This window comes from Procambarus clarkii, chromosome 10 (genome assembly GCF_040958095.1).
Source record: "Procambarus clarkii isolate CNS0578487 chromosome 10, FALCON_Pclarkii_2.0, whole genome shotgun sequence".
Lineage (NCBI taxonomy): Eukaryota > Metazoa > Arthropoda > Malacostraca > Decapoda > Cambaridae > Procambarus > Procambarus clarkii.
The window spans coordinates 33,479,180-33,500,682 of record NC_091159.1 but is presented as its reverse complement, the minus strand read 5'-3'; the positions used below and the strand labels follow the sequence as shown (position 1 = coordinate 33,500,682).

Below are 21,503 nucleotides of genomic sequence, written 5' to 3'. Positions count from 1 at the left end.
ATATATATATATAATGTATATATACAGTATATATATTTGTGGAATATAGTGTGTGTCCTGCTGTGTGTGGAATATAGCGTGTGTCCTAAAACCAGATGCTTTCAATCTGGTTAGAGGGGATGCAGTACTCAGTGTGGTTCATCGTCTTTTTCCTTCCCTCTACCCGTTTGTAAACTCATGTTACAGCAATAATCTCACTTTGCTTTTCGGGGAACATGAAATTGAATCACAAGAAGGTGTCCAACAGGGTGACCCCCTTGCTCCTTTTCTTTTCTGCCTAGTCATCAAGGAAGTCACCGATAACTTGTCCAGTGAGCTCAACATTTGGTTTTTGGATGATGGTACTCTAGCTGGCTCACCAGACTCACTCTTGGATGACATAAGAATAATTCAGGAGCAAGGAGCAAGTCTAGGCCTCACCCTGAACTCTTCCAAGTGCAAAATAACCTCCACCAACCAACACTTAATAGAGCAAATAAAGGTTGTTTTGCCTAACATTCACATAACCAACCCTGAGGACAGCACACTTCTAGGTGCTCCTCTTGGAGGGAATGACATCAACGAAGTCCTTGGTAAGAATATTACTGACCTGAAGAGGATGAACGAGAGGATTGAAGACATCGATGCTCATGATGCACTTTACCTCATCACCAGATGCTTGTCCCTCCCCAGGCTGACCTACTTTCTTAGATGTTCGCCATCTTTCAATAAAATTAAATTAAAAGAGTATGACAGCTTGCTGAAATCAATGCTAGAAAAGCCCTCAACCTTTCTCTCAGCGACTCAGTGAAAACAGGCCTCCCTTCCTGTCAGACTCGGGGGCCTCGGCGTGCGCACAGTAACACAAATTGCGGCACTGGCATTCCTGTCCTCTTCAGTGGCGTCTGATAACTTGGTGAAGGAAATCCTACCTGAGCACCTAGTTCAACGGGCAGGGATACATGATCCCAGCTTTACATACTGCAACACCAAATGGGTCTCGCAGGACCAGCACCCCATTCACTGCTTTCTGAAGCCTAAAAGCAATCCAGCTGGGATCTCCCCATTGCCGATCAAGAAGCTGCAATATAACTAGAAGCTGTGACAACACCACATGACACTGCCCGACTTAGAGCTGTAGCAGCTCCCCATGCAGGGGACTTCCTATTAGCAACCCCAATGTCAGCAACTGGCACTCGTCTCACACCGCAGGCCCTCCGAATTGCTGTGGCTCTCTGCCTCGCTGTCCCAATCCACACCGAATACAGGTGTATTTGCGGCGAGGCAGTGACCGACAGGTATGGACGGCATGGCCGTCTCTGCCAAAGGACAGGAGGATGGCATGCAAGACACTGCGAGTTAACGGCATTATCAAGGGAAGCCTTACTACAGCCGGTTGTCCAGCAGAGAGAGAGAAACCCGTTACCTAATGCCCCACAACTCTGATGAGCCTGTCGGTCACCCAGACGGGATCACAGTGAATCCCTGGAAGAATGGTAGACAGTTGGTGTGGGACTACACTTGCGTTTCAACCTTAGCCAACACCTATGTTGGCTATATATATATATATATATATATATATATATATATATATATATATATATATATATATATATATATATATATATATATATATATATATATATATATATATATATATATAATATACATATATATATATTAATATATTATATATATATATGTATATTATATATATATATATATATATATATATATATATATATATATATATATATATATATATATAATATACATATATATATATATATAATATATTAATATATATATATATATGTATATATATATATATATATATATATATATATATATATATATATATATATATATATATATATATATATATATATATATATATATATATACACAGTACTGTATATGTATATCCATCTCGACAAAAATTAATGTCCCCGACAAAATTAATTATACAGAAGCAGTTTGCACAAAGTTTATATTCTGTTGTTATATATTTATATTTATATACCACTATGTTTACTAGGTTGGGTTAAATTTTGTTTTTGCCAAACTGTCGCATGTTTGAGGTAACCTTGGTTAATTATTATACTGTAATGACATTTTATGAAATACATATTCCTTACAATAATATAAACTGAAGGTAGTCTATACCATTGTATATCATATTTTCATTACTGGTGTGATAGCCTGATTATATTCATTAAAGATGTGTAAGTACTTATTTCTTGTGTTGATAAAACAAGTCAACAAAGAGAGTGGGAGTAAAATTCAAAATGGCTTCATATATTTCAGAAGTTCTTGAAAATATTTGGTATAAATTAGTTGTCTAGGCACAAAAAGGTTTTGAGCATGAAATATATGAAGCTGTTTTATCATTTTACTCCCACTTTCTTGTTACTTATTTAGTTTGTTGACACAAAAGGAATAAGTAGTCTGCTCATCTTTTACAAGTACAATAGTGTTCAACCCTGACCCCCCAAAATTTACCTGAACCTACCTGACGGCCACTGACACTAGTGACCTTGACGAGGATAGGAAACCGGCAGCTTGTCGAAGATTTCCCTATTTGCCTTGATAAGCATTTCCTGTTGGATTTTGATATTCAACAGAGTCTTTTCAGTTACGGCTTCAGCGGGTAGCTGGTTCCATGGGTTTATAACCCTGTGGGTGAAAAAGCATCTCTTGTTCTCAGTCCTACATTGTGGCTTGTCGAGCTTGAAACCATTGCTCCTTGTTTGTGTTACATTTGACCTTTTGAAGAAATTTTCCAGATCAACAGTCCAAATTGCTCTTCAATGTTTCAATGAGATCTGCCTTGTCATGCCTGGTTTGCAGTGTTGTCGGCCCTGTGGCCCTCAACCATTCCTGATATAAGAGATGACTTGGCTCTGGAATGATTTTTATTGCCCTGTGTTGCACTTTCTCCAGAGCAGCTATGTTTTTCTGAAGATGGGTCTCCATGCTTGGATACAGTAATCCAAATGGGGTCACACCAAATTTATACAATAGAATCACTACCTTCCTTTCCTTAAAGTCAAAGATATGTTTGATTATTCCAAGGGATTGGTTAAATTGAACTTACCATACCTGCAACGAATGTTAGATATACACAGGGTATAAAATAAGGTTATAATGAGAAGAAAGCACTAAGACAATATGGCACTTGTTAGTAATAACAGGACAAGGAGCTGGAATATAAGGATTTAGTTCCCAACCACTTTAGACTATTTGGGATCCAACACTTGCTGCGCCAACCAGTCCAAGTAGATGGACATTACATAGGGTTTATTACATTACATTACATAGGGACATTTCCTGCAGTTTATATAAAAGTAACCTAAGAATTTAAGTAAGAGTGTACACAAGAACTGAGCAGTCATTGTATGTTGCCTGTTTGTTGCCTATTTATTTGTATGTATTTATTAATGCAAGATATTGTACACTGAGTTGAGAAATTACATACATTGGGGTTTGAGTGTAACATTCTTGCAAAGCCACTAACATGCTTAGAGTTTCAGGTAGGCCCTTAATAAAATAAATGATAATGGAAACAGAATTTGAGTTCAACATAATATAGTAACTACATTTGATGGTCCCGGTAGTACAGTCGGGTTTATTCTTGACTCACAATCAAGAATTCTGGATTCTAATCCTGGGCAGTCCAGAAATGGTTATGCGCATTTCCTTTCATATCATGCCCCTGTCCACCTAGCAGTAAATAGGTACCCAGGAGTTAGCTTGTTGTGGGGTTGTATCCTGGGGGAGGGTTGGTAATTTGATCCGGGGGGGACCTTAATATAAGCTTAACATATACTGTATGTATAAACCTGGCTGTCTATCCCAAGACACAATGAATTAGTATTATTACATTACACATTGGTAGAATAGATTATACTGATGATGTTGAATGTCTTGTTGAATGAAGTATAGGTTGAACAATTATTTAATTCACTAGGAAGTGAGTTCCATACACTGGGTCCTTTTATTTGCATGGAATGTTTGCACAATTTTATTTTGACTCTAGGATTATTTATTTATTATTGGTTTGGTGCTCATGGGTTCTATTACATCTTTCATAGAAGAGTTTCAAATCAGGATTAGAATCAAGGAATAAGGTTTTGTAAGTAAATAGCACAAATGTGTAGAGTGTAGAGGTGGTAGTGAGAGGAAGGGGATGGATGGGAGAATGAGGCTTGGAGGAGAGACCACTATAATAAACTCTAGTTTATTATAGTGATAGTGTTACATACTTTCAGATGAAAAGAAGGACAGCATTCACTGGGTTCTTCCCAAGCTTCAGGGTGCACCTCCCCAGGGTGTGTGCCTGAATGACAACGCACCCTTTGTTATAAACAAGGTAGTCAATAAGGATTGTCGTCGAGGAAGAGCTTATTGGAAGGTATGGATTTGTGCATATGCTGTACAATATTGTATTATTGTCTTTAAAATTACTGAGGCACGTAAGTTATCTTTTAATGTAGATTTATTGTCCACAGCTGTCAGAGAGAGACTTTTTAAGTACTGTTTATCAAGCTGTGATAAAAATTAATCTCACTTTTGTAATCATATCTATGACAGTTTTATTATACAAGTTAGATATAGTCATAAACAGTTAGTACTGCACAATATAGTACAAAACCATTACAGTGGTGTGGCTTTAAATAAATTATATGTAACATCTTTTAACTGAAACAGTGGCATGCACAGAACATTTGATGGGCTGTGACTAAGGTGAAATGAAATACAGGTAACTAAGTTCTTCTTTATAGTTATCTTTTTCTGGGGAAGCCCATTGTGGCTCCCTGAAGCTATCTTGCCGAGTTGGCCCCTATCTACTGGATCGCTGAAGTTCAGTTTGGCCTACTGGGGACCAGAGACAGAACCTGGTCCCCTCACAAAGGCATGGGCAGTAGCTGACACTCACCTCACCTGGAAAGACTCAACAGATCACTGTTGGGTCTAAGAGACCAAAGCCTTATAACCCTTGAAGTGAATTTCCTTCAACAATGTAAACAAATGATCAAAAATCTCTCAAAACAAGCATGCATTCACCAAACCACACACACTAGAAGGTGAAGGGACGACGACGTTTCGGTCCATCCTGGACCATTTTCAAGTCGGGGGAGCTGGTCGGCCAAGCGGACAGCACACTGGACTTGTGATCCTGGGTTCGATCCCGGGCGCTGACGAGAAACAATGGGTAGAGTTTCTTTCACCCTATGCCCCTGTTACCTAGCAGTAAAATAGGTACCTGGGTGTTAGTCAGCTGTCACGGGCTGCTTCCTGGGGGTGGAGGCCTGGTCGAGGACCGGGCCGCGGGGACACTATAAAAAAAAAAGCCCCGAAATCATCTCAAGATAACCTCAAGAAGTCGATTGTGATGAGGGAGGGAGATTAAGGGCATAAATAGGCATGAGAGTGGTGAGGAGCAAGGCAAAAGGTACGTCTTGTCCTCTCCAATACTTTGGCGAAACTGGCCGTACACTTTGACTGACTTAAAGAACACAAAAGAAGTGTTAAGTCTGCAGACACAAACAATGCTCTCTTCTGTCATGTTAGGGATTCTAATCATCCGATTGATTGGTCTTCCTCCAAAATAATCTTTCCTGCCTCTACACAGACACCGTTTTGTTGAATCAGCTCTTATACACAACATACCCAACATGAACTTGAGTCCTAGATTTGTTGCTGTTGACTCTTCCCTTTCACAGTATATACTCAAATGCTCTAATCTTTCTAACAGATGTGACCTAACATAAACTTACCTTTCCATTTATCATTCTTTCTCTTTCCTTTCTCTTTCCTTTTTCTTTTCTGTCCATTGTTTTCTCTTACATTCCCTTGCTATCCTCTTCTTATTCCTATTCCCTTCTCATTGGGTGGTTACAAATAGGAGCTGCCTCATATGGGCCAATGGGCCTTCTGCAGTTCATATTCCTACTACTGTCCCCTCTACTACACCTTACCTTTCGTACCTTTTGCCTTGTTCCTCACCTCTCTCTTGCCTATTTATTGCCTTCATCTCCTTCCCTCATCTCAATTGACTTGAGAATGGTCCAGGATGGACCAAAATGTCGTCGTCCCTTCACCTTCTAGTGTGTGGTCTGGTCAACATATTTCAGCCACGTTTTTGTGACTCGTCATCTGCACAAGCATGCGTTCATTCGCCCCACCCTTCCCCACTTGTTTGGTGAGGACCACTTGTTTGAGAAGAGCCACTTGTTTGGAGGGCCACTTGTTTAGGGTGGGAAGGGGGCCTGGGGCTCAAGCTGTCCACTGGTTCAAGCCATCAGTTCATCTGCTGATGCAGTTTATGCTACACATAAGTAGGGCCCCTGGGTCGTCAATAAGCTATAGTTGGCTCTTGTGCTTTTCAGCTAAGTACTTCTTTGGACTTTGTCCTGTATAGTTTCTGCATGCAGTTAGGCCTGTCAGAACCATCCTTATAAAGGTTTCCTTCCTCTAAGGTCCCTCTGTCGGTAGCTTGTGAAGATCTCTTCTAGTATCTCTTGCGTGTCCCAGAGTATACCTCTTGGGTGAACCCTACCTCCTTTGAGTTTGGGTCTTCTTCTGCCTTTTGGTTGCATTATGAGGTCCTGAAGTTGTCCTGGATAGCAGGCAATTCTCAGTATTTTCTCATGGCTTGGTGTGGCTCTTGTCTTTCTTGCACACTTGAGTGGTGTGAGGTAGTGATTGTGTTTCCAGGTGTTTTTGGGTGTCCCTTCTTTTGTGCCATTCAGTTACTGCCTGCATGCCCCTGCTCTTTTTCCATGATGCAGCTCCATGCCCACATTCTTTTGCTGTTGGTAGCCCTTGCAAAGGAGGACTCTCGGGCTTGCTTGCATTTGACTTCGGTTATGTGGTATCTGCCCCCTCATGGAGCTCACTCTTGAGTGGCTCTGTGAGGCTGTTGAAATGCTCAACTTTGGTCCTGGTGCGAGTGCTTTAGTGTCCACTGTGGCTTTGTTGGCAGCTTTGCCAAAGCTGTAAGTCCCCGTGCGCTGGGAGGTGGCAGCCACATTCTAAGCTGCCTGACTTGCATATCAGCAGGCTTTCTTGACCCTGTCTTTAGAATTGGCTTGGGTCCCCTGGTTTTCTTGTCCACCTCCTCCCCGCCTTTTTTTTTTTTGCCTCCTCTTACCAGAGGATATTATTTGTCAGTTTTATCTTCTGCTGCATCTTGTAAGCCAATTACAGACTTGCTTTGTTCTCATGGGTTCTGGTATCATCTCATTCTTAGAGGCAGTCAGGTAGGGTTGGGACACTGCTGTTGGGCCGAGGTAGGCCCATGGTGGACTTGGATTCTGGGTCTTGTGCATTTCCCGTGGACAGTTCATCCTCTGCTGGTTGGCACTGTGCTCGCATTTCACTGAGTGCTCCTGCTTTTTATGGTTTATGCCAGTCCTTTTGCAATTCACCCCTTTAACAAAGTGGTGGGGGGTAGCTCGTCTTATTTGTCAGCTCCTGGACCCGTGATTCAACCTATCCTCGGGAAGGAGATCCTCACAAGGGAGTGAATTGGGAACTACATATAGTGCTATTATCTACCCCTCTATCCATGGTTAGGTTTAAAATTACTTTAGATTAAGATTTGGTTAGGTTAGGTTTCATTACATTTGGTTACATTAATATGCTGTAGTATTAATGATAATGTGAAATATGGAATTCAAAAACTGTTTCAGTGTGCCCGAGAATTCATTTTAAAAAAACAAACTCTTCAGAGAAAACAGTTTCAGCTTGCACTTTCTATATTTTACCAACAATTTATAATACAATATTGTTATAACTTGAGAATAATCTCTGTTTTTGACAGACTCATTTGCCAGTTTACATGTAGACTATTACTGGAACTGTAATATGATTTCACTCATCACAAATATCTAGGTAACTATCCAAATAGTTTTAAAGAGGGGTGTGGTTTCTCATGGTACTAGATTTGCTGTAAGGATGGGCTGTGTGATTTTTGTGGGCTTTTCAGGTCAGTTCAAGTGACCTTCAGTGAAAACCAGTCCCCCCAAGGTACCATGCTGCTCTGGTACTTTTTCTCATCATCATAGCAGACACAGACAAGGATACAAACTATAGGGCCATATCATCCATTGCAGATGACAGTAGGATGCTGGGTACTGGCTTCGTTTGCCCTTTGTTGGCTGATGCATTGCCAGCTTCCTCATTGGACCCTTCAGGTATCAGTTCCATATTGCATGCCTTTTCCCATTGCTCAACAATTTTATGGATTCCTCAGCTCTGTGTTGGGCACAGAGTGGACCGTTGACACTGCCACCTTCCTGTAACTTTGCCAAACATTTGTGTGCCCCAGTGTGGACCTCTTTGAATTGGTATTTTAATTGTTACCTTCCTCTTTATGCAGCTCTGTTCCCCAACCCCATGGCCCTCACTGTGGATGCCTTTTGGCTGAACTAGTTGTAGTGGGGATTTTTTGTACCTTTGTCCAAGATGCTGTACATCTGGCTTTTGCACAGCATCCTAGACAGGTTAGAGTCCTACCAGGGAAAGATAGTCCTTCTGGCTCCTTGGTTCCAGGTGTTGCTTGCTCGGTTTCTAAACCTGGGCATTTCTCTGCACATCTGCTTCTTTCAGAAGATCGGCCCAGTGGTGGTTCAATCTTCCACTGGTTCAATCTTCTCAACTCTTTGCATCTGGTATTTTTTACACATCTTTATTGCCATCTCTAAGGTGAGCAGGTGGCTACTTTGATGGTGGACCCCGTGATTATCCTCTTGGCAGCAGCATAAGGTTTCTTGATGCTCTTTTCTCCATTTCCATTCTCTTCGATTGTTGCTCTTCGGTTTCTGAAGACAGTAGTGTTCGCTAACTTTCTGGGAGCCTTTCCTGGTGAGGTGGTGAAGTGTCACCACTCCCTGTGCCTTTGTGAGGGAGTTCTTTATTTGTGCTTTGGTTTGATCACCGTTGTTCTTTAGTTACATTTCCAATTTAACAGAATGCCAATGGGGCTAATTTAGTGATATAAAGCATGAACTTTTGGTGTTTAACAGAACACATTGGAAGATTTGACCAAATATACAGTTGCTTTAAGTACTATTATTTAAGGAGAATGGGCCAAAATGCAGACCTGCATCCACCCCTGAGAATGCAGGGCCACCTGCACACTGAATAAAGTTCAGTTGCCAAGAACAAAACAATTAAACTTAGAGTTAGCCCCGTGGTGCAGTGGTAAAGCACTCACCAGGTGCTTCGCAGGTGCTTTGGCTTGGGTGCTAATCCTTAACTGTAGCCTCTGTTCACCCAGCAGTGAATGGTACCTGGTTGTTAAATGATTTGACGAGTTGTATTCTGGGGAAAAATAGGATTAAGGATCTGCCCGAAATGTTATGTGCGCTAGTGGCTTTACATTAAAGTAAGAACTCTTGTGCTGTATATATATATATATGTGTGTGTATATATATATGTATATATATGTGCATATATATATGTGTGTGTGTGTGTGTGTATGTATATATATATAAAATAAATAAATAAATAAATAAAAATAAATAAATAAAAATAAATAAATAAATAAAATAAAAGGTATCCTCCTGTCTGTCAAAAAAACATGGCCACAGTCAGAAAATATATGAAATGATGTGATGCCACTTGGTGATGGTGACAGGTTTGACCAGGCTAGCAAATGAGCTATTGGAAAGCTTCATATGGTGCTCACTTTTGATGCAAAGTGTGGATGCAGTAGTACCTCCTGAATACCATAGGTAGCCCTGCAGGCGCATGTGAGAAGATCCTCACAGGAATGGTGCCTAAATGTTATAGTGGATCCTCTTAAAATTCAATAGCTCAGAAAGATGGTGTCTTTTGAATCCTTCTTCATTTGGTTTAGTTTTTAATGACTGTGTTTCTTAGAAATATCAAATTTCCAGAGGAAGAATGAAAAGATAAATGAAGAGGTAATAGACAACCCTGACCCAGCAGACCCACCAAAGAAGAAGAGGAAACCATACCGTACCATCAAGAGTGATTGTCCTGCAAAGATGAGCATCAGAACAGTCAAGGTAAGACAATACTTAAAAAAAATTACGAACTGTCATATTGAAGTCTCAAATTTTGAGGGACTTTTCACTCTTTCTAGGGGTAGCGGTAACCTCTTGTGGCTCCCTGCAGCCATCTCACTGAGATGGCTCCCAACTATTAGATTGCATCGGCTGTGGAATTTGTCCTGCCTACTGGAGATCAGAACCAGAATCCGGCCTGGAGAGTAGGGGATACACTTTCACCTCGCTGGGAAAGGCATCCAGAAAGTCAATAAAGCAATACAGACAACTGCTGGGTTTAAAATAAAAGTGTCGAATGAATGCCCCTCAACAATGTAAACAAACAGTAGTCTCTCTCTTGAAACAAGCATGCACACATTCGTCCCACTCATTTGGGAAAGGAGGTGGGATGGGGTGGGCCTCACCCTGAACACCCTGAACACTGGTTAGAGCAATTGGCTCTGTTGTTGTTGCAATGTGGATAACACATCTTCAGCTTTTAATGCCTTTTTCTGGGGAGGAGCCCTCTTCGGCTCCCCGGAGCTATCTGGGCTGATATGAACGTATTAGACCCTGGCATCAGTCAAAGCAGATGGAGTTCTAGGCCTACCAGGGACCATGAGCCAGAACTTGGCCCCCCTCAGAGAGGCACGAGAAGCGATGGCTTATCGAAACCCCCGTGTGGTTGGAAACATTCTATGTCTGTTATCGACCGAGTCAGGCACCCAGAAAGGTAGGCGCCCCAAAACAAACTATCTGGTTAAAAATAGCTAGTGAAAGTCGAACTATTGGACAGAACTCCCTCAAACGAACCGAGCAAACGATCATGACATCACAACCGTCACTGTGTCGCTATCTGCACTCCCTGGGAGGGGAAAGGGAGCTCCAGACCCCTGCTCCAGCTATCCAAACCCCTAGTTCTGTGGCTGATGTGAGACATGGCAGTCATGCAACTTTGACTCCAGACTTGTTTCAGTGCTGTGCCTTGTGGTGTGGTCCTGTCCATTGGTGGTGTGCAAGCCACTATTTTCACCAGTACTGAGGCTGCATGCGCCTAGGGTTCTCTTCCCTAGGTGCCCTGTAAGTACTGCCCTTGTGGCTTAGGGGTTCTCTTCCACAAGTTGCTCGAGACCTAACTCCGCCGTGGTCTTTTGCTGCTCGGTGATTGCCCACCCGTGGAGTCAGCTGGGGTGTTTCATGCACTCCTGTTTGCCTCTGGGCAAATCTTCGTCACTAGTAGGGCTGCAAGGGACTGTGCAGCTAGTTTTCACCATACAACAGCAGCCGGCTCTGTTCCACCTACGATGTTGTACTTGTGCGAGGTTTGTCTTTGTTTTGTTTTCTGCTTGGTGGAGGGTTTGCCATTGCTTCTAGTGGACTCTTATCTTATTGTATTTTTGGTGGTCCTCTGCTAGGTCTCTGTGTGTGTACACATCATGAAGGTTCAGCACTTAGCAGTTTGATTGGTAATTTGGGGTGCCGGTTAGCGTTACCTTGCCTAGGCTTCCTTTAGCAGAGCATCTGAGAGACCCTGGAAAATCCCATTGGGGCTCAGTGGTCCGATGGATGCAACCCCTGGATCCCATCTCGCTTCGTGCGAGTTTGAAGGTTGCTCTGTCCCCATGTCTCAGGGTGACAATCACCGGTTGTGCCTCTGTCATGCTGCCTGTTGGGTCGGTGACACCTTTTACCCAGAGTCCTGCAAGTGGTGGTGCTTGCATGTATTCCAGTTCACCCAATCTACTGATCTTCATATTTGGATGCAGGCAGCTTTGGTGTTGTGTGTGCATTTTAGGTTGCTGCAGCGTGCTAGGTTGGTTGCTCACCCAGATGTCCTGAGGCTGCCCCGTTTTGGATATAGGAACCCCGAACTTCGGGGGGGGATTTAGTCGCCTCAACTCTGGTTTAGTCTGGTGCGCTGTTCTCGGCGGTGCAGGTTGTCTGCTGCCCTGTTGAAGCTGTTTGCACCAATCCTGCAGGAGGCGGTGTCTCTGTTCTTTGCCTCTCATCTTGCATGCCGGCAGGCAGTGCTCACTCAATCTGTGGAATCCGCTTGAGCCCTGGCTTTTAGGTTTTCTATGCCTTTTTGTGGTGCAGTGTCTATGCCAGTCTGCAGTGGTGCAGTATCTGTAAGTGGTTTCTTCAAGTTGTCGCCCCCATGTCCGACTTGTTGGTTGTTGTGGGTGGGGGGTGGGGTGGGCTGTGGGGAGTCTTCCTGGAAGGGTCGTGTCAGGGCTCGGGGTTCCTCCTGTCGGGGTAGGCCAGTGTTGCCAGTTTCGGAGCCAGCGCAACCTTTAGAACTGACGACGACTGGTCGGCACGGTGATGGCTCTGCTCGTAGGTCGGCTTCGCATAAGGGGCATCAACCCATTCACGGTTTATCGCATAAACGAAGCAATTGGGGAAAGGGGGTCTTGTGCTGTTCGCCCATGCCTGGTCCCATAAGTTGTGGACGTTTCAGGTCATTTCTTGCAGCCTGCGGTGGCGTTTTGTGGCTTCTCCCCCTTCTGGGGGTTTGGGGCTGGCGGGGCAGGCCACCTCTCCTGAAATATATAAATATATATTTATTCAGGAAAATATATAAATTCAGGAAAACTTGGCTTATTAGGCAAAACAGGCCTTGCATAGTAGGCCAAGTACTGTATTCTGGCTACTAGGTACAACATACATATATATTTTTTATTTATTTATTTATAACATCTAATTAACTCAATTGTTTGGGTTTTTAAGTATATGGCAGTGATCACAAGATCAATTGTTTGTGGCCATGTTGCTTATGTTTACTGGTGTTTGTCATGTATGTTTGGGGGAGCTACCCGACACTTGCCACAAGTGACACTGATTTCAGGAGAGGTCATTATGGGGAACTCAGACATTTCTTTAAGGAATTTGACTGGAAAGACTTGCTGTTAGGACATGAAGTAAATAAGATGTATGTCAAGTTTTGTGAAATATATGATAAAGGAACAAAAAAATTATACCAAAGCAGAGATGCAGAACTAGGAAACAGGATTGGTTTTACAGAAATTGCGAGAGGGCCAGAGACCAAAAGATACAAAAATGGAATCAATATAGGAAGAGGCCAAACCCCCAAACATACCAGTGATACAAAGACACGAGAAACAACTACACGGCAGTGATGAGAGAGACAGAAAGAAATTTTGAAAAAGGGATTACGGATAAATGTAAAACAGAACCAGGTTTATTCTATAAATTCATAAATAACAAATTGCAGGTAAAGGATAATATTCAGAGGTTGAAAATGGGAAATAGATTCACGGAAAATGAAAATGAAAATATATGTGAAACATTTAACGAAAAGTTCCAAAGTGTGTTTGTACAAAATGAAATCTTCAGGGAACCAGACACAATAAGAATTCCAGAGAACTACATAGAGCACATAGAGGTGTCTAGAGACGAAGTGGAAAAAATGCTCACGAAGCTAAGTAAGAACAAAGCAGTTGGTCCAGATGACATTTTACCGTGGGTTCTGAGAGAATGTGCACCTGAGCTCAGCATTCCACTTCAACTGATTTTTTCAGGCATCCCTGTGTACAGGAGTTGTAGCTGATGTGTGGAAAAAGGCTAACAGTTCCAATCTACAAAAGTGGTAGTAGGGAAGACCTCCTCAATTGTATTATTGACAAGTGTAATAGTCAAAATATTGGAAAAAATAATTAAAACTAAATGGGTAGAACACCTGGAGAAAAATGATATAATATCAGACAGACTATGGTTTTCGATTTGGAAGATCCTACTGTAACACATTTACTCAGTTTCTATGATTGAGCCACAAAGATTTTACAGGAAAGAGAAAAAAAGAGACCTAAAAAAAGCTTTTGACAGAGTTCCACATAAGAGGCTGTTCTAGAAACTGGAACATTTTGGAGGGGTGACAGGTAAGCTTCTAACATGGATGAAAAATTTCCTAACTGATAAAAAAATGAGGGCCGTAATCAGAGGTAATTTATCGGATTGGAGGAATGTCACAAGTGGAGTACCACAAAAATCAGATCTTGCACAGGTAATGTTCACTGTCTGCATAAATGATCTACCAAATGGAATACAGAATTATATGAACATGTTTGCTGATGATGCAAAGATAATAGGGAAGATAAGAAACCTAGATGATTGTCATGCCCTTCAAAAAGACCTGGACAAAATAAGTATATGGAGCACCACTTGGCAAATGGCATTTAGTGTGAATAAATGCCATGTTATGGAATGTGGAATTGGAGAACATAGACCCCCACTCAACCTATAAATTATGTGAAAAATATTTAAAGAATTCTGACAAAGAAAGGAATCTAGGGGTTATCTTGAGATTATCTTGAGATGATTTCGGGGCTTTAGTGTCCCCGCGGCCCGGTCCTCGACCAGGCCTCCACCCCCAGGAAGCAGCCCTTGACAGCTGACTAACACCCAGGTACCTATTTTACTGCTAGGTAACAGGGGCATAGGGTGAAAGAAACTCTGCCCATTGTTTCTCGCCGGCGCCTGGGATCGAACCCGGGACCACAGGATCACAAGTCCAGCTTGCTGTCCGCTCGGCCGACCGGCTCCCCTGGGTGGGGTGGTTCTAGATAGAAAACTGTCACCTGAGGACCACATTAAGAACATTGTGCGAGGAGCCTATGCTACACTTTCTAACTTCAGAATTGCTTTTAAATACATGGATGGCGAAATACTAAAGAAATTGTGCACGACTTTTGTTAAATCAAAGCTGGAATATGCAGCAGTTGTGTGGTGCCCATATCTTAAAAAGCACATCAACAAACTGGAAAAGATGCAAAGACATGCCACTAAGTGGCTCCCAGAACTGAAGGACAAGAGCTACGAGGAGAGGTTAGAGGCATTAAATATGCAAAAACTAGAAGATAGAAGAAAAAGAGGCGATATGATCACTACATACAAAATTCTAACAGAATCGATAAAATTGATAGGAATAATTCCTGAGACCTAGAACCTCAAGAACAAGAGGTCATAAGATTTAAACTAACGAAACAAAGCTGCCGGAGAAATATAAGAAAATTCAATTTTGTAAACAGAGTGGTAGATGGTTGGAACAAGTTAGGTGAGAAGGTGGTGATGGCCAAAACGGTCAGTAATTTCAAAGCGTTATATGACAGAGTGCTGGGAAGACGGGACACCACGAGTGTAGCTCTCATCCTGTAACTACACTTGTGTAATTACCCAAGGGTAATTACCTAAATGTGCTATGTTTTGTGAGTATGGCAAGCTCCTGTTATGTTACTAGTCATATACTGGTGTACTTGTGTAGTATTACCACATTCAGTATGTAAATCCACCCACTTAACATAACTAACCTACTCATAGAAAACATAGATATTTGTGAGCTTCTCCTTTTCATGGTGTTATACCACTTATTTTGTACATTAGGGACCATAATGTACAAAATGAAATACATTAGTTGAGAGGACAGGTTGCATATTCATCAAGTAGCAAAGTTCCTGTTAAGTATTCAAAAGATTACTCTGGGATGAAATGACCAATGTTTTATCAGGATGCATGTTCTCATTGATAGATTATTGAATACTGTATATAAAGACAAAATGGTTTTGTAAAGTAGAAGAAACAATAAAGTTGGTAATATTGGTTTGGTTTTCTTTTTAAGGCGTATCCAGATTTTGCAGTTGCAGCTGAAACAAGCAAAAAGATTAAAGGTAAGTTTGCCAGAATGTTAAAACAAGCCATTTTAAATGATGAGGTGGAGGGAGAGGAGCGCTACGTTGTCACCATCAGCCGAGCACACCACCATCAAAACCACCAAAATGAGATGGCCGAGGAGAGAGTACTCCCATTGCATCCAGATGTAGTGGAATATATTACCAAATTAGTGACTGATGACAATATCACATCTCCTAAAGTTATCAAATCATTAGTGACTCAGTTTTCACGTGAAAATTTCCGGCTTGGTGTCATGTCAAATGGAGATAGATGTTTTTTTCCTGTTCTTAAAGATATAAGAACTATTTTAAGACGTATTATTTGTAATGTGCAATCGAGCAAGTTTAGTTCAGTCACACTGGAAGATAATGTGTTGACTCAGGCACATGAGCCTGAACAGAAATTTCTTGTTGGAAGTGATTCAAGAATTTTGGATGATATTGTAGATTATAATGTGGATGAAAAACACTTTTTTGGTATGTCGGGTGGTTATCTTACCTTGCATTTAATCCAGGAGGCTTCTGATGATGGAAATGTTGCAACACATGTGATTTCTGCTCAGGACAGTATTAAACGTGAATTAGAAAATGTTACAGAAATTCAGACAGTTCCTAACCTATCTGAAGACACCGATACAGTTAGCTCTGACCGTTTCAAACTGTTAACGGCACTCGAACAAACAGTGCAGCAGGTTACTGAGGTCACCAACCCACAGGCTCTAAGAGAGGCCTTGAGATGCGTGAGGCAAGCGTCAATAGTCTTGGAGTCATCACTAAACAAACAATAAACATTTGATGTTATTCTTTTAAGATAAATTATGAAACTTTATTAAATACCATATTTCAAGTGTATTAATTTCAATGTTGGATGTTGCATCAATGCTTATAAATATTTGTTTTATCTTTCAAAAGTTTATAATATTTTGTAAAGACAAGTAAAAATTTTGAGATGTTAGTGCCATGAACAACTAAATAGAAGATATCTTGCATTTACACTTGACAAAATGTTACATGGAACATTCGAGCGTGTGTCTTGCTTTTCGACCGTCCCTCGCAGTCACTTGTCTCTCGATAGACTTCTTGGTGAATCGGATACTTTTGAATGTTCGTTCGCCTTATGCGTTTCAGTCCTCGTATCGGCATCCTTGAGGATATTTAGCGCCCTCTGATTATTCCGCACATTTGATGGTGCTACATATCCTTCTCGGTTTGGTGCCTTCTTTTGATAATTACTTACTTACATGGAACATCTTGTGAAGTGTAAAAGGAAGATTTTATGAAGAACAATGTCAAAAAAGGAACATTTTGAAATTGTTCACTAATAGCTGTTACTGTATGCAATTATCAGAATGAGAAATGTTTGCCATTTATATGACAAGGTAGAGAGTATACCTTTAAAATAAATGTACATCTTCAGTGTTGGATGAAAAAAAAGGAGTTTTTCAAGTAGTGGAGTTTCTATAAAATGAAACCTTTGATAGGGTGGAAAAAGCTTGCTCATGAAAACCATGATTATCCTGATTGGAGGGACTTTATAATTGGGGCAGTTTTAATAAATGGGATCAACTTTGCCAAAAATGCTGATTTTGTTGTAGAAACGGAAAAATATAAAATGCAGTCCTTATCATGTTTTAATTTATATTCAAAATGCATTATTTATTACAGTACTTGTTTTGTCTGTGAATGTCTAAGAAACCCATAAAGCATATGGTATGTACCATGAAAACAGCAAAACCTTGATATAACAGAAACCTTTTGAAGATTAGAAGAAGTTTGGTGCACTTAGTCCATTTTGTCAAGGTTCCACTGTAATCCTGTAGCACATTTTTTACCACTTAAATTCTTCAATGCGCATTGTGATGTTTAGCAGCTTTAAGACCTTGTTATTGCAAATACAGTATTGATGGTGTTGCAAATAATGGTATGCAAAAGCTCAATATTTTGGTCAGGTATTACCTCCAATTTGCTCACTCCTTTCTTTCCTAATGAGAAACATAAACTCTGGTGCTTTTGTTAGCAGTTTAAATATTAATAACAGTAGTGTGGAATGAGGTGTTTGGAAAATGCAGTTTTACACTTTGCCTAATGATGTATGTTTGTAAATGAAAATTAAGGAGATATGTATTTCCTTATAAAAGAACCAGATATGATGTATAAGAGCAATAATGTCTAATATGGGTTTTAAATATTGTGTTGTTACTGTGTTAAACATCATTTATATATTATATGAAGACAATACTCAGCTTTGAATGTAATGAAATGCCTCTTTCTGGTAGAGCCCCTGTGGCCCCCTGTAGCTATCTTGCTGAGATTGCTCCAATCTAGCACTCATATCAGTTGCATGAGTTCATCTGGCCTACCAGGGACCAGAGCTGAAACCTGGCCCCTTCACATGAGGTGCAGGAAGCAAATGACATTCCGCCATTTCACTGGGAAAGCATCCAGAAGGTCGGTGATGCTTTACAAACAACTGCAGGTTCGCAAGACTCGAAAACCACTAAAATGTCAAATAAATCCCCAAAACAAGATAAACAAAATAAAACACAAAACTAGCTAGAACCAGAAAGTTCTGAATGCTGCCACCAGGCAGCCAGGCACTTATGCAGCTATGAGATCAGTTCAGGAGCAGATAAACCCTGCCACAAATCAATGAACAGAGAAGGGAGGAAGGAACACGAGGAGCCACCGGGGCTCTTCCAGAACAAGGCATTTCATTACATTCAACACTGGGTTTCTGAGGTGGCTCCATGTAGCTAAAAAGAGGCTCAGTCCCTCTTTTGTAGCACAAAAGAGGGACTTACTACAGAGAGGAGGAGAGGCAGCAAGCACTAAGTTGAAGTAGAGACCAATGACCGGGAAAACACAGGACCAAAGAGGACCAGGGACTACCTGGCCGCTATAACCCTTTTAGCCCTCAAAACCCCCAAGCCATAATATCTGCCCAAGACATATTAGAGAAGACCACATGTGTACAGCATATTTGCGAACATCATGGGGCTCAAGGATAGACTGCAGGGGTTGGCTAGCCTTGATGATACTGTGGACAACCTGAAAAACAGGAGTGTTGGAATAGGGGACCAAGGAGACTGGATTAACCGAAAGAGTGTCCGCCGAAGCCGAGGCAGTGGCACAAAGGTAGTGACATATTCCTGTCGCCGAACACAACAAATGATGCACCCCTGGCTGTATCAACCAATCATCGATAACCAAAGGACCCCATCAGAAGCCCTCTGACTTGTTCTTTGCCAAAAAAGAAGGAACGGTTGCAAATTAAAAAAAATGCCCACTAGGCACAAGAAAGCAGAGCCCCCCTCAGGAGAAGAGTTTGAAGCTTACAAAACCAATGATCAGAGGCAAGAGCCAGCAAAGACACCACTTTAAAAAAAGGAATCCTAGACTGAAGGGGCAGACATGAACGAAGAGACAGGAGAGAAATTCTAGGACTGTTCAAGGAACAAGATGGCTCAGAAGCATGAGCTGGCCAGAGGTAAAAAAAGTTTGAGAAAACTTGCAGAACAGAACTGCTAGTTTAATATTAAGAATCGAATTGATATTAATAGTCTCCGTGGTGTAGTGGTAAGACACTCACCTGGCGTTCCGCGAGCGCTATGTCATGGGTTCGTATCCTGGCCGGGGAGGATTTACTGGGCGCAAATCCTTAACTGTAGCCCCTGTTTAACGCAACAGTAAAATGTGTACTTGGATGAAAAAACGATTCTTCGCGGCAGGGGATCGTATTCCAGGGACCTGCCTGAAACGCTACGCGTACTAGTGGCTGTACAAGATTGTAACAACTCTTGTATATATCTCAAAAAAAAAAAAAAAAAAAAATTGCCAAAAACAGCGATTCAACCAGTTCTGACAATAAGAGGTGATAGTATTGGGTATGAGATACCGCTCAAAAAATCACCATGAAAGAAAAGATTACGCCACTCAAACCCAAATCAAAATTGAAGACAGATGGCAAAGAGACAAAACGAGGTGAAACAAGTGCCAAGCTACTTCATACTGCTGCCCTGAAGACAAATGCAGATGGGAAAGTAATAACCCTACCCCCCCCCACAAGCCATCAAAATGGCGATATACCTTGATCAGAAAGTTGAGATGCAAAAAGATGTGAAGGAGGTTGAACTAGCAAGGAAAGTCGCTGGGCTGATGCTCTGAAAGAGGCAGAGCTGTGGAAAAATGCCCGGATTCAGACACCGAGCTAGAAGAGCAACCAAGGCTGAACCAACCACCAAGGAGCCAGAAGGCCCTGAGCCCTGAGAATGACTCCAGTATGGAAAGATGTGAAAGGTACTGTGGGACTGGAAGGTGCCATGAGAACCGAAACTTGAAATGTCCAAAGAGGAAGCCAGTGAACCAACAATTAGTGGAGGGTAGCTGGGGCCTTAACCTGATGGTCATGGCAGCAGCAAAATGGATGGAGCCAGAGGAACTGGTAGAAAGTCCTGAGTAGGCTCAAGGGGCCTATCCTAGGCCCTGCAGTCATAGGATAACCAGTACTTAGCTTAGAAGCTCTGGGACTTACTGCAAGATGATGTGACAAAGGAATACTACTGCATTGCTCTTGGCTACACATCAGCAGATGAATTGAACTGATCTGATAGCTGATGAACTGAATGTCGGGTCGCCTGGTGGCGTCATTCGGTCCTCCCAGGTTCTAGCCTGTTTCTTTTATTTTCTTTTGTTTGGGTAATTATTTGGCCTTTTGGTGGTTTTTGAGTCCCAGCAGTTGTCTGTAAAGCTTTGCTGACTTTCTGGATGCTTTCCCAGTGAAATGGTAGTGTCATTTGCTTCCTGCACCTCATGTGAAGAAGCCAGGTTTCAACTCTGGTCCCTGGTAGAGCAAATGAACTAGTGCAACTTTTGTGACTGGTAGATTGGAGCAATCTCGGTAAGATAGCTACAGGGAGCCACCAAGGGTCTTCCTCTGAAAAGTACATTTTATGATACCAGATGTGTTCTTGTGATTCAGTAAATTTAAAATTAAAAAATTTACAGTATTTGTAAAAAAAAAATCATTTGACCAGTTGTATATAAATGAATAAATATTCTTTGATAAAAGTTCAGTTTAACAGATTAAAAAATACTAATTTTTAAATATATTTATTATCATTAATGGTAACCTAAATGCACTGGAGAGCATCTCTAGGCTGTGTAAACTGGCATGTTTACACAATCCCATGGCTTGGTCTTCCAAAATAATCTATCCTGCTTCTAATCTCCATAGATGATGTCTTATTGAATTGACTATTTGTAGGACATGATCCTTAGTCCTACTTTGTTAATGTTGATTCTTGCCTTTCTCAGTACTGTACATAGTTAAATGCTCTAATCATCTTAGCGAGTGTGATCTGACTTGCCTAACTTTCTGTGTTCTATCTCTTTGTGTGTAATTTGATTTATCTTTTTTCATTCTTCATATATTTACTTTTTGCATTTACTCTCAACCACCACTATATTTATTTTGCTTAGTATCTCCTTTCATCTGGGAAGCTGCATTTGCCGTTTTTCATGCTATTTTCTGTGGGGAGCCCCTGTCGGCTCCCTGGAGCTATCGGGCTAATATGCAATTTTTAGACCAGGGCAATAGTCAATGGAGTTCTGCCTACCGGGGACCACTAACCAGAACGTGGCCCCCCTCAGAGAGGCAAAGGGAGCAATGGCCCTGGGGAAACCCCTTGTATGGTTGGGGGTTAACTTCATCTGGCATTGACCTGGGTTAGGCATCCAGAAAGGTAGGCTTAACAAAACAGACCCCACATGCTGGAAAGGTGGGGGGGTGAGCCCTGGACCCACCGCACCAGCTACTCAA

At 41.6% G+C, this 21,503-nt stretch overlaps 1 protein-coding gene across 1 annotated transcript in view; it reads left to right on the top strand.

Moving 5' to 3' along the window:
• LOC123745653 (uncharacterized) overlaps window positions 1–20,791 on the top strand; it is a 21,701-nt gene extending 910 nt beyond the window's left edge. The window contains exons 2-4 of the mRNA XM_045726427.2: window positions 4,251–4,393; window positions 9,888–10,019; window positions 15,634–20,791. Coding sequence (XP_045582383.1) covers window positions 4,251–4,393; window positions 9,888–10,019; window positions 15,634–16,473 — 1,115 coding nt within the window. The 3' untranslated portion in view covers window positions 16,474–20,791. The remainder of the gene's footprint in view (window positions 1–4,250; window positions 4,394–9,887; window positions 10,020–15,633) is intronic.
• The last annotated feature ends 712 nt before the right edge of the window (window positions 20,792–21,503 follow it).